At 41.0% G+C, this 11,438-nt stretch overlaps 2 protein-coding genes across 5 annotated transcripts in view; one reads left to right on the forward strand and one right to left on the reverse strand.

The window, feature by feature from the left end:
• Plcz1 (phospholipase C zeta 1) overlaps positions 1–10,270 on the reverse strand; it is a 53,250-nt gene extending 42,980 nt beyond the window's left edge. For 2 of the 4 annotated variants that reach the window (XM_021165689.2, XM_021165692.2), the window contains exons 1-3: positions 10,195–10,270; positions 9,424–9,575; positions 8,508–8,631 (exon numbers count right to left, since the gene is read on the reverse strand). In XM_021165689.2, coding sequence (XP_021021348.1) covers positions 8,508–8,631; positions 9,424–9,458 — 159 coding nt within the window. In that variant the 5' untranslated portion in view covers positions 9,459–9,575; positions 10,195–10,270. Of the gene's footprint in view, positions 1–8,507; positions 8,632–9,408; positions 9,576–10,194 lie in introns of all 4 variants that reach the window. The other 2 variants (XM_021165690.2, XM_021165691.2) reach the window with 2 other exon arrangements.
• Positions 10,271–10,393: 123 nt separating this feature from the next.
• Capza3 (capping actin protein of muscle Z-line subunit alpha 3) lies at positions 10,394–11,438 on the forward strand. Its single transcript, XM_021165693.2, has one exon. It carries the CDS (start codon positions 10,521–10,523, stop codon positions 11,418–11,420), a length of 900 nt encoding a protein of 299 aa, XP_021021352.1. The 5' UTR covers positions 10,394–10,520; the 3' UTR covers positions 11,421–11,438.

Here is an 11,438-nt window from a genome sequence, read left to right on the forward strand (position 1 = left end):
GAGGAGAGGAGAGGAGAGGAGAGGAGAGGAGAGGAGAGGAGAGGAGAGTGTCCAGAGGAAATGGGGGAGGGGAGACCAGGGGAGGGAAAGACAGGAGGATAAATAAAGACCAGGAAAGGAGAGGAAAAGGAACGCAGAGACAAGAAAGAAACTTGCCTCCTTCTGGCTCCAAACAGGTTTTCTCCCCAGCCTCTCCGTGGGCGGATCCTACTCCAGCCACATTTGATTCCTTTCTATTCACCAAGCTCTCTGCTGCACTGCATGCACGCAACTTCTCATTCTTCTGTCTTTAAAGAATGCCACCTTCACCTCTTCTAGAGTCTTTCAAGTTCTCTGGGACATTCATCCCAGCCTACTCAAGAGCGAGCTCAGTATTCCTTTCTCTCCAGAGAACGCAGCATCCTTCTTTCCCACAGCGAATACTTCCTAAGAGCACTATGGATTTATCAAGGGTTGCTAATTACCTATAGACTATAAAGTCTATGAAGACCTAAGTCCTATAGTAACAAATTCTTAAAATTCAAAAGAATATAATTTCATACTTGACTAACAAGCAGAGGTATGATCGAAGACTAGGTAGGGGTATTGAAGTCTCATGTAATACTGCTTATAAAATATTATAATGCTATAAATTAAAGACCATTAAAAGTCAAAGCAATAAATCTCTTTGTAAAAGTATAATAAAAAAAATGTTTAATAAATTTTTGCTCAAGCCACAACTCTATAATTCATCTTGTAGAGAGAACTTCGGAACATATTGCCAAGATCATAAACTTAAATGTTTTTTACCTAAATTTGTAATAAAAAGTCACCTTGTAAGACAGTAAATTTATGCCATAATCTATGTCAGCTCTTTAGGAAATCAATACATTTTGAGTAATTCCTAGCGCAACTTCATTCACTCCTTACAAAGTGCACAGTTTGTACATGGACAAGTCGTAAATGTCTTATTTACGACTACAACAATCCTGTGGGATTAATATCCCCCATTTCACAGACTAAGAAATTTGCTTAGGAGATTTATGATTCGCAAAAACTGTGGCTAAGCCTAACATCTCTATACTTTGAGGCACCGCCAGACTTAATCACCCAAGTCAGCATTGTTTCATTAGATTTACTTCAACAGAAAGTGAACTCATGAAGAAAGAAAAATCTTACCAAGTGGAGTTAAATGAGAGTGGTTGCTCTGGACTGGAGAGATGGTTCAATACACAAAGCATTTCTCAGGAAAGTACGAGGACTGGAATTCAGATGGCCAGCACCCACCCGGAAAGATGGGAGGGTGTGACCAGCCATCTGTAATCCCAGCTCTCAGAAAGCAATGGCATGGGGTTCTTCCAAGCAAGCTGCTTAGTCAACCTAGCAAAATCTGAAATCTCAGGGTCAGTGGAAGGATGCTGCCTTGGTAAATAAACTGGTAAATGATCGAGAAGATACCACTGTCAACCTCAGACTGCTACATACATGTACACACATGCAAACATGCACACACACATACATGCTCTCGATACATGCATGCATGTGCCAAAAAAGACTTGAGTGCTCAAGATGATTAATCTGAAGACATACACAAAAAGTCAGCCAGACAATACACATCCCTTATGTTTTTATTTAATCATCTTTTTAATGTCAGTTTACCTAAGACAATAAAGTATCAGAAAGCTGAGAACTGCCTTCATAGGTAAGTTTACCCCAGTCACCACTACTGTTCACAAAGTTCTCAGGGTTCCAGAAAGAAAGTGCCATCACCCAGTGTACCATTCCCACTGGCCCTTCTGCCCTTGAATTTTATAAACACTGTTGTCATAGGAACACCAAAACTATTTCACCTAAGAAAATAACCATTGGTCCTGCCCACGACTGAACAGTAAAACTTCCCACTGCTGACTCATTTCCACGCTTTGGTAACTGTTGACCATACTGTAAAGTACTTTCAGTGTGGTGGGTGCTTTCTTCAACCCCGGGCTCAGATCTTCTGTGTCTGAGAGAAGCTCCAAAGCAATATGAGGTTGTATAGATAATGACTACAACCGTTCACAACTGATGTGCTTTCTAAAATACTTTGCTGTCTCCACATTTAACGCAAGTAGAGTCTGTTAAATCAGGAAGAACATGATTTTCTCCCTCTTAGAAGATGCTGTTAGGTAGAAAACTCTAACTGTAAAATGTCTTGTTGGGGATGAAGGTGGGGGAACCTTTTGTGTTCAGATGTGAATTCCTAATGAGCTAGTTCCTCATCTCCAAAAATATTATTTCAAGGCCCAGCATCCCTAACTATCTAAATTGGCTAACCTAGCTTTTTTTTTTCTTTGTCTAGTTCTCAAAAAAAGCTGTCAACTTTCTAGGACAAAATTCAACTGAAACCCTTGTCTTCTTGCTTTATTCATTGCCCCACCCTCTGACACATCGTGGGATTGTCAAACTGGAATCCTTCATGTTAGCTCTTTAAACAAAGAAATCTCAATAGTGTTTCTCCCTTGGAATAAGTGAAATACAAGTATTTCTCCAAGTTGCTCATTCTTTTTCATATATTTATAATATAATGTATTCTACACCATTTAGTCACAGAGAGCAACAGGCCCTGACTCAAGGCTTCTGGGTCATGTACCTGGCCTTGTTTACTTCTTCATGGTTGATCTTGATTTCAATTTCAGTTTTTCCCCAGACAGAGCCAGAACCTCCAAATTCTCCAAAAGCACTGAGCATCATCGCTAGAGAGCTGAATACTGACTATTTCATCTGATATGTGTGGTCCCAGGATAAGCAGAGGAAAGCTGGGGTCTTTGCCTTTGGGCCTGGTCACCTCTGGAAGCCACTGGGCAGTTAAGCTGGGCCACTCTAGGGCCTGGACCACCATCGAAGCATAAAGCAGAGTGTTCTTTGCCCATATTTTGTACTCCTCACTGATTACCTACTCTTTCACCTTGTCATCAAAGGATGATTCCTTGTCAGCCATAGCATCAAATCAGATAAACCCGGAGGGCTTGGGCAATCCTAGGGACATGTGTTACAGGAGTGTCGGGGAGGCTACGGGTTGGTTAAGAGTTCTTTAAATTACATTGCTTGGGCAAAATTGGCATAAAACATTTACATATTTTGGTTCAGTGGGATGGCTCAGCAGGGAAAGAAGCTTGCCACCAAGCCTTGCAACCTGAGTTCAATCCCCAGTACCCACATGGTGGAAGAAGAAAACTGACCCTCCTCGAGGTTGTTTTCTGACCTCCACATGCACACTGTAGCACATGTACACACACACACACACACACACACACATAATTGCAAAAATTTTTTAAGTTCACATGTTTTTATACACATAACACTTTGATAAATTAGGGAATAACTATAAAACTAATAGAATATGATGAATATCATATATATGTTCTTCTGCCCTGTGTGTGTGTGTGTGTGTGTGTGAGAGAGAGAGAGAGAGAGAGAGAGAGAGAGAGAGAGAGAGAGAGAGAGAGAGAGAGAATAGCTAATATAAGATCTATTCATCAATTCTGTGGCTGTAATGCAAGTTCACACACTACAGACAACCTCACATAAGTGTACCTCAAGGACTTTTTCATATTGTAAACTGATGCTCTACCCTTTGAGTAATACTAGCCTACTGCCTTCCATACTGGTCCCTCCTAACCAGCACCCCACCCTTTGCTCCTGTGAATTTGAAAATCTCCTATTCTTCTCATCAGTAAGATCACGGAGTATTTTATCCCTTTGTCTGGCTTCTCGGCACCTAGTTCCTCCTCTGGGTTTATTCACGCTATTGTAAGTTGGAGAACACCTTTCTTTTTCTACCTTTTTTTCTCTTCTTTTTCTTTTTTCTCTTTCTTTTTCCCACAGTAGTGCACATGACGGATATGGCATGGTTTCTTTACCCATTGCTACATTGATGAACAAACACCTTGGCTGCTTCCACATCTCGGCTGTAAAGATTGACTGCAGTTAGCATGGGAAATCAGGGCAAACTCAGATTTTGTTTACGGACTTCTCAGGAACAGAGCTGTATCACCGAAGTCCTATGTTCAAGTCTTTGGGGTCTTCTCTGTGACATTTTATACAATGGCTGCAATGATTTACACACCTGTGAATCGTACACAGGATTTGTTTTCTCCATATCCTTATGAATGTTTGCTATAATACACGCATACACATACGTCATTCCACCAGCTGTGACATGTCTCCTGTGCTTTTCTCTGCACTGCTGTAATGGCCAGTTTAGTTTTCAGATACCTGTTGGCTATTTGCATATTTTTTTAGTAACTGCACACAGTCCCTTTGTTTATATTTGACTATTAGTATCCTTTTTTCTCTACTGCATTTTGTAACCTCTTTGTGTTTTGGATATTAGCCCCTTAGCAGATATGTAGTCTGTTACTATAGGTTGCTTTCTTGGTTTTCCACTTCCTTTGTTCTGCCAAAGCCATGAGTGTAATTCCATTATCTTTTTGGACTTTATTTTCTGTGTGTTTGTTCTAGAAACCAATTGGGAGACTGATGTGAAGAGGATTTTTTTCCTAGGTTGTCTTCAAGGACTTTTCTAGTTTGAGGTCTAACATTTGCATCTATAAAGTGATTTTAGTCTTGTTGGTGTGCACCCTTAGAGTGCAGTCGTCAGCTTTGCATCTGGATGTGCGCTCTGCTTCCCAGTGCTGCTCATTAAGGAGAATCTCCTGCTGCCCCGCCATTGAGTGTGCATGGCATCCCTGCCGAAGATCACTGACTGCATAAGAACGGTTTATCTCGGGGCTCTCCACTTTGTTCCCTTTGTTTATACACCTGTGTTATGTCCATCCTGTAGGCATAATCTTATTGTGTACTGTGTGAAGATCCAAAGGCTGATTTCTGTCTCCCCTGTATTTGGTTGTAGTCCTTATTCAGAGTCTCCTATCTCAATCTGTTCAATCCCCAACTGTTCCCTGGTATGCCAATAAAGAGAGCACACAAGCCAATGACTGAGCAGGGGAGAGAATAGAGCTGGAATTCCTGCTGGACAGGGGAGGGGCAGGAAAGAGAATTCAACCACAGAGAGCGCCCAGGAAACACACCTAGAGGAAAGAAAGCCATAAAATGCTAGTATCTTGGGGATTTGAGCAGGGAGGTAACCAGATTAGAGGATTGGAATAGAGTAAAACCTGCTCAGTTGTGCCCTTAAAGCTTGATAAATAAATATACTAGTGCAACTGGGTAAGAGGAAAACTGCAATACACTTCTTAAAAGGCTACTACCATTGTAGCATACTATTATTTTGGTTGTTGCAACTTTTTTACTTTCATTTTTGAAACCAAATTATACTTTGAAAGCTTCTTCCAGCTTTGCTCTTTCTTAAGATTATGTTGGCTATACAAGGTCTTCTTTGGCCCAATAAGAATTAGAAGATCTTTTTCTTACTTTTATCAGGAAAAAAAGAAAAGAGAAAGGAGAGAGACGGAGAGAGAGAGAGAGAGAGAGAGAGAGAGAGAGAAGAAAGAGAAGAGAAGAGAAGAGAGAGAGAAGAGAAGAGAAGAGAAGAGAAGAGAAGAGAAGAGAAGAGAAGAGAAGAGAAGAGAAGAGAAGAGGAGAGAAGAATCTATAGATTACTTTTTCAGATGGACATGTTTACACAAAGTATCTTTCGAATTATTCCTGTATTTCAAACTTCCTTTTGATGATGTTTCTAGTCTTCATCATAAGTATTTTATCTCCAAACCTATTCCTAGGTACTTGATTCATTTTGATATTAATGGGGAAAAAATTGTTTTTTGGTTTCTTCTGGAGCCAATCCTTGCTGGAGAGTAGAAATGCAGTAGTTTATGTACATGATACTGTGTCTAGCCACTTTACTGTATTTATTAGTGCTGGCAGATTTTTTTTAACAAAGTCCTCCATGTTTTCCCATGTAAGACCACCTGTGACCAGAGACCATTTGACTTCTGCTATTGCAATTTAAATCTGTTTTTTTTTCCTCCATCCTAACTAGCACATTCTGTGGCTAGCACAGTGTTTCCTACCCTGTAGGGTGATTAGGATAGTTGGGGTGGGAACCTTTGCTTGCCCCAGCTCACAGAGGAAAGTCTAAAGAGTTTGAGGGTGTTGATTTGTTTGGACTTGGTTCAGTTTCAATTTTCATTGTTTCATTTGTTTCAGGGTTTTATGGCTTTTCAGTTACTTTTGATTTGGAGGATTTTTTTTTCCTGGTGGCAGTGGCAGGGTTTTTTCGTTTGTTTGTTTGGTTGGTTTTGTTTCGTTTTTTTGGTGTTTGTTTGCTTGGTTTTGTCTTAAGATTATTTCTTTTTATACAGTTTCCTTGAAAGTCATGCGTGTGTGCATGTTCCTGTGTATGTGAGTGAATTCGTATGTATCATGAGTACATAACACACATGTGTGCATGGAGACAGGGGTCAGCACTAGGTGTCAGAGGTCAGCATGAGGTGTTGCTCCCAGTCACTTTCCCTCATTGTTTTGGAGACAGGGTATGTCATGAACCAGGAGCTCAATGGCTGACTAAATTGCTAGTCAGGATCTTCCTCTCTCCACCTCCCTCCCCAAGGTTGGGTTTACAAGCATGTGTTCCTGTCAGGGTCCATGATTCACTGAAGAATGATACCCCGGACTCAAATAGTACGTAAACACAAAGCGTCTTATTCTGCAGAAGTCCAGCCTGCTGCGGTCTGCCCATTACCAGAATAGAAAGACAACCAAGTGAGCTTGCAGGCCTGATTTAGAGCACGTTAGGGAATTCCAGAGTAGGTGAGTTCTATGTAATTCTGTTGGGTCCATCTCTATGGACATACAATTACCGGGGTGTGCAGGGACTGAAAACTTGCTGGGGAGTTCTTGGAAACTGTTGCTGACCCATTGTCTTGGCTCTGGCCAGGTGACAGGGCATCTTCTAAAGCCTGTGGAATTGCTCATTTCTTGGTATCAGAGATTTAGGCCTAGTTTCCTTAACTGCCAATTTGAAGCCTGTCATGGAATGAGCCTAGCCTTCTCATTACAATACCTGTTTTTTTTTCCATGAATACTAAGGATTCAAAACCAGGTCTCTCAAGTCAAGCACTTTGCCTACTAAACCATCTCCCCAGCTCTGGCGCTCTGGGTTGTTAATTTAAAAAAGAAGAGTTGAGGGTTTGAAGGTTATCGTGCAATTTCATTTTATCCTTCATTCTCTTGATGTGGTGAGTAGAAATGCTTTCTGTGTATTGAGCCTTCCTTGCATCTGAGTGACAGCTCCCATTTAGTCATAGCGTACGTAGAATCCTTCTTGAAGGTTGATGCATTTGGCTTGCTGAGGAAGTTTGTATCTGTGTTCACCAAACATACTAGCTTATCGTTAGCTGTTCTGGGGTGTTCATGCTCAGCTTCGATATCAGGATTTTGCTGCGGTTATAAAATAGCATTATAATCTTTTTTTTTTTTCAGATTTACTAGAAGTATTTTAAAAGGATGAGTCTTGATTCCTCACCTAAGTAATCTTTACCTAAAAAGTCATTTGCTCCTAGGCTTTTCTTTTCTTTATTGAATACTTCACTTAGTGACTTGGTATTATTATTATTATTATTATTATTACTTTCAAGTTTTCTAGTTCTTTTTTATTTAACGTTCATAGGCTCTGTGTGTTCAATAAATCGGCCAATCTGCTGCTCTCTGGTGGGCCATATTCCGTCATGATGTTCTTTAATTCTGTGGGGTCAGTTTTAATGTCTCCTCTTTCCCTTACTAATTTATTCATTTGAGCCTTCTCTCTCTTTTTCTGCCTTGATGATGGTTTTGTTTGTCTATTATTTCATTAGTTACTGTGATTACTGTTCATTTTATTTTTTTCGAAAGCAGGCCACACCAATACCAAACCCAATGCATAGCTGAAACTCACCTTGAATTCGTCATCTGCCCCCTTGGACCCCCAAATGCTAGGATTACAAGTGTATTCTCCTATAACAGCTTTTATGCCAACCACCATTATTCTGTTCCTTTGAGCTTTTCTCTTGTCCCATGTCATCAAAATAAAACACTACCATTCAGTTTTTACATTTAATCCTAGATCAGACAGCCTTCATTTTCACCTTTATCCCAGATCTGGTGTGACCGTTTCTATATACTCAGGAAATTATTCCAAGCCAATGTCCTGGTATTATTTCAAAATTTAATAGTCATTAGTTTATTCTGTTCTTAAGATACTGGTTTTCTGCATGTATTTTTCAATACTTATTTAGGTTCATGTATATGTATCTGAGTGTGTGTGTGCCACGTACTTAAAGGAGATGGGCCAGGTGAGAAGAAGGAACTAGGTTCCTTGGAACTAGAGTCACAGGCTGTTGTGAGGCACACCATGCATGCTAGGAACTACACACAGGTCCTCGACAAGAGCAGTCAGTGCTTTTAACCATGGGCCATCTCTCCAGCCCCATGTGTAGTTTCTAAAATACTCAAGTATCTACTAATGTCTACTTACACTGGAGTAAACCCTTCATAGAGTGGAACAGTCAGGGAAAGGGTTTCATCTCACCTTAAAAAGGGTTTCATCTCACCTTAAAAATATGTTTCACATGAGCAAAGTGGCATGGGAAATCAAGTTTCTCAAGCAGTTTGTGAGTAATTTCAACGTTGATTTTTCCACCTCTAAAATCATCCTGAACCTTTGACAAAAACCATGTATGAAGCACATGAAGTTAAGGAAATTCTCAAAGTCACTCACTGAGGGATTTAAAATTCTTAGAGAAATAATTTGTCTGCAGTTTTAATGGATCATCTATCCTGTGCTCAGACAGTTGTAAATAAGCACTATTTACAATAAAATAACAGCTTTTCAACCATAGGAAAAGTGTGGAAGATATAAAAAGATGTAACTCAGTTAAAATGCAGGATGATTTCTTAAAACGGGCGGAAAAAAGTTAGCACTTGAGAAATTCATTATTCCATTACTACACACTGTTGGTCTGAGAGCCTGAGCCTGAGAGTTACTGAACTCCAAGATTCTCTCCCCAACCTGACCTCCCTCTTCAAGAAAGATGAGAAAATCAACAGTGAATCTTACAGAAGTCAGAGCACTGGGTACATTCATAAAACATTATTAAACATAGGCTACTGTGTGTTCAATAGCAACTATGACTGGTTAAATTACTAGGCAAGTCAAATGTCCTACAGGAGAAAGTTGCTCCAATTTCTGCTCCATCTTACACTGTTAAAACTAATGAGAGTAAGTCTCAACCTTACTGACTATGGCTCAATATGAAAAAAATGCATTTTCTTATCATAACAATAATGATGGTAGAATATAGGAAGCTAAGAAAACGCAGGAAGCTCAGAGCTGTGGAAATAAGTAGAAAGCTCACACTTAAATGGCAGACACTTGAGTTTGTGACTCTGTGAAGAGACTGAGAGACAGTGAAGAGAAGGAACCAAGCAAGAGAGGGAATGAGGCAGAGAGACCTTCAGGATGGATATCTTGCTTCTGCGAGCTCATGAAGTTGGCTTTCCATGATTTCATGATCTGGGCCGCTTGTCCTCCCATAGAGGGCTCTTCGTCGAAGGTGTCACTTAGAAGTAACACGGTCTTTTTGTGACCGTCATCAGCTGTTCTCGCTGCTACCGCTTTTCTAGGGAAAAGGCAGAGAACACATAGCCTGTTGCCTTTGCTCTTATACATCAATGTGCATTCAAAAAGTGCACACACAACACAAAGAGAGGGCGGGGGGCTGGGGGACATGAAAGATGTGGTCCCTGCCTAAAATATTTGACTTCTTATGGTATGGGAATTTCTAATTCCACTGGCATTTTCAATAAACTCTATTTGTGTCTCTGTGTGTGTTTGTGTGTGTGTGTGTGTGTGTGTGTGCGCACGCATGCACATGAGCTCACACTTTTTGTAACGTGTGCACTGAGATCAGAGGACAACTTGCAGGAGGTGTATCTCTCCTTCCATCATGTGGGTCCTGGGAACCAAACTCTGCTTCTCAAGCTTGGTGGCACCTTTACGGGCTGAGCTGTGTCTCAGCCTTCATTGTATCTCATTTTGTGTTTCCTACTTTGTTTCTAACCCTCAAGTCTTTCATCACAATGTTTACCCCCAGGGTGGGGCAGCTATTCTAAGGGCCTGAGTGGAAATCAGTACCATATGACAGTTGAAGAGACCACATGCTATCCAACGCTGAGTCCAAACCCCAGGGAACATCTCTAGACCGCCAACATCATATAACAGACACAAAGAAAACATACCACTTTCGAAGAAAACTTGTCCAGAAGCTAAGTTCTTAAAACCGTCACAGTTGGCATGGCTTGTCAGCTGAACTCCTCACTGTCAGGTTACTATCATTTTCTTCTTTGGTTTTAAGTACTCATTGTGACATCATTAGAAGTTCCACACTTCTCTGTGACTTCACCAGGATCTGCAGAGCTTGACTGACTGCCCTTCTTCATAGTCCAACATACTGCTCTAAAGCTTGAATGAGTAACACCTTGAATGGGCAAGGTATCCCATGGACCGTTTTCTCACCCTGTGAGCACCCTTCATTTCAGAAGCTTTGCTTCTGCTACCACTGGCCATGTCACTCAGCGTCTTGAGTAGGAAAGAAAAAGAGAAAGTCATCCACAGGCTCTTAGTCCAGGCTCCTCCTGGGGAATTTGTGAATGCCTTTGACGATCTCTGTCTGCTTATCCGAGATGAAAAGCTTATGCACCATCAGGGTGAGTGCGCAGGTCATCAGCACTGCCAAAAATACTGTGTCCCACTCTGCATCGACGGCAACCCAGTCCTCCTGTCTCACCACAATGTGATGGGTAACTTCCGCTTCTTTGACTACCAGAGCAAACTTTCTTTCAGGTTTGACCTACTCCAGAATCAGCTGAGGGATATCCAAAGTCACGGAATCATTCGGAATGAGACCGAGTACCTAAGATCCGTTGTTATGTGTGCCTTAAAACTCTATGTGAATGATCACTACCCAAATGGAAATTGCAATGTGCTGAGAAAAACAGTCAAAAGCAAAGAATTCTTAATAGCTTGCATTGAAGACCACAGCTATGACAATGGAGAGTGTTGGAACGGTCTTTGGAAGTCTAAGTGGATCTTCCAGGTAAACCCGTTTCTAACCCAAGTCACAGGAAGAATTTTTGTGCAAGCTCACTTCTTCAGGTGTGTCAACCTTCATATTGAAGTCTCCAAGGACCTAAAGGAGAGCTTGGAGGTGGTCAATCAAGCCCAGTTGGCTCTCAGTTTCGCAAGACTTGTGGAAGAACAAGAGAATAAGTTTCAAGCAGCTGTCATAGAAGAACTACAGGAGTTGTCTAACGAAGCCCTGAGAAAAATATTACGGAGGGATCTTCCAGTGACACGCACTTTGATTGACTGGCAACGGATCCTCTCTGACTTGAATCTGGTGATGTACCCCAAGTTAGGGTATGTTATTTACTCAAGAAGTGTGTTGTGCAACTGGATAATATAAAAGGTTGCTGCTCCTGGT

Source organism: Mus caroli, chromosome 6 (genome assembly GCF_900094665.2).
Source record: "Mus caroli chromosome 6, CAROLI_EIJ_v1.1, whole genome shotgun sequence".
Classification (NCBI taxonomy): domain Eukaryota; kingdom Metazoa; phylum Chordata; class Mammalia; order Rodentia; family Muridae; genus Mus; species Mus caroli.

Bases quoted from the DNA above. Each gene is read 5' to 3' on its own strand.
- Capza3 (XM_021165693.2), top strand. From the start codon at position 10,521: ATGTCACTCAGCGTCTTGAGTAGGAAAGAAAAAGAGAAAGTCATCCAC.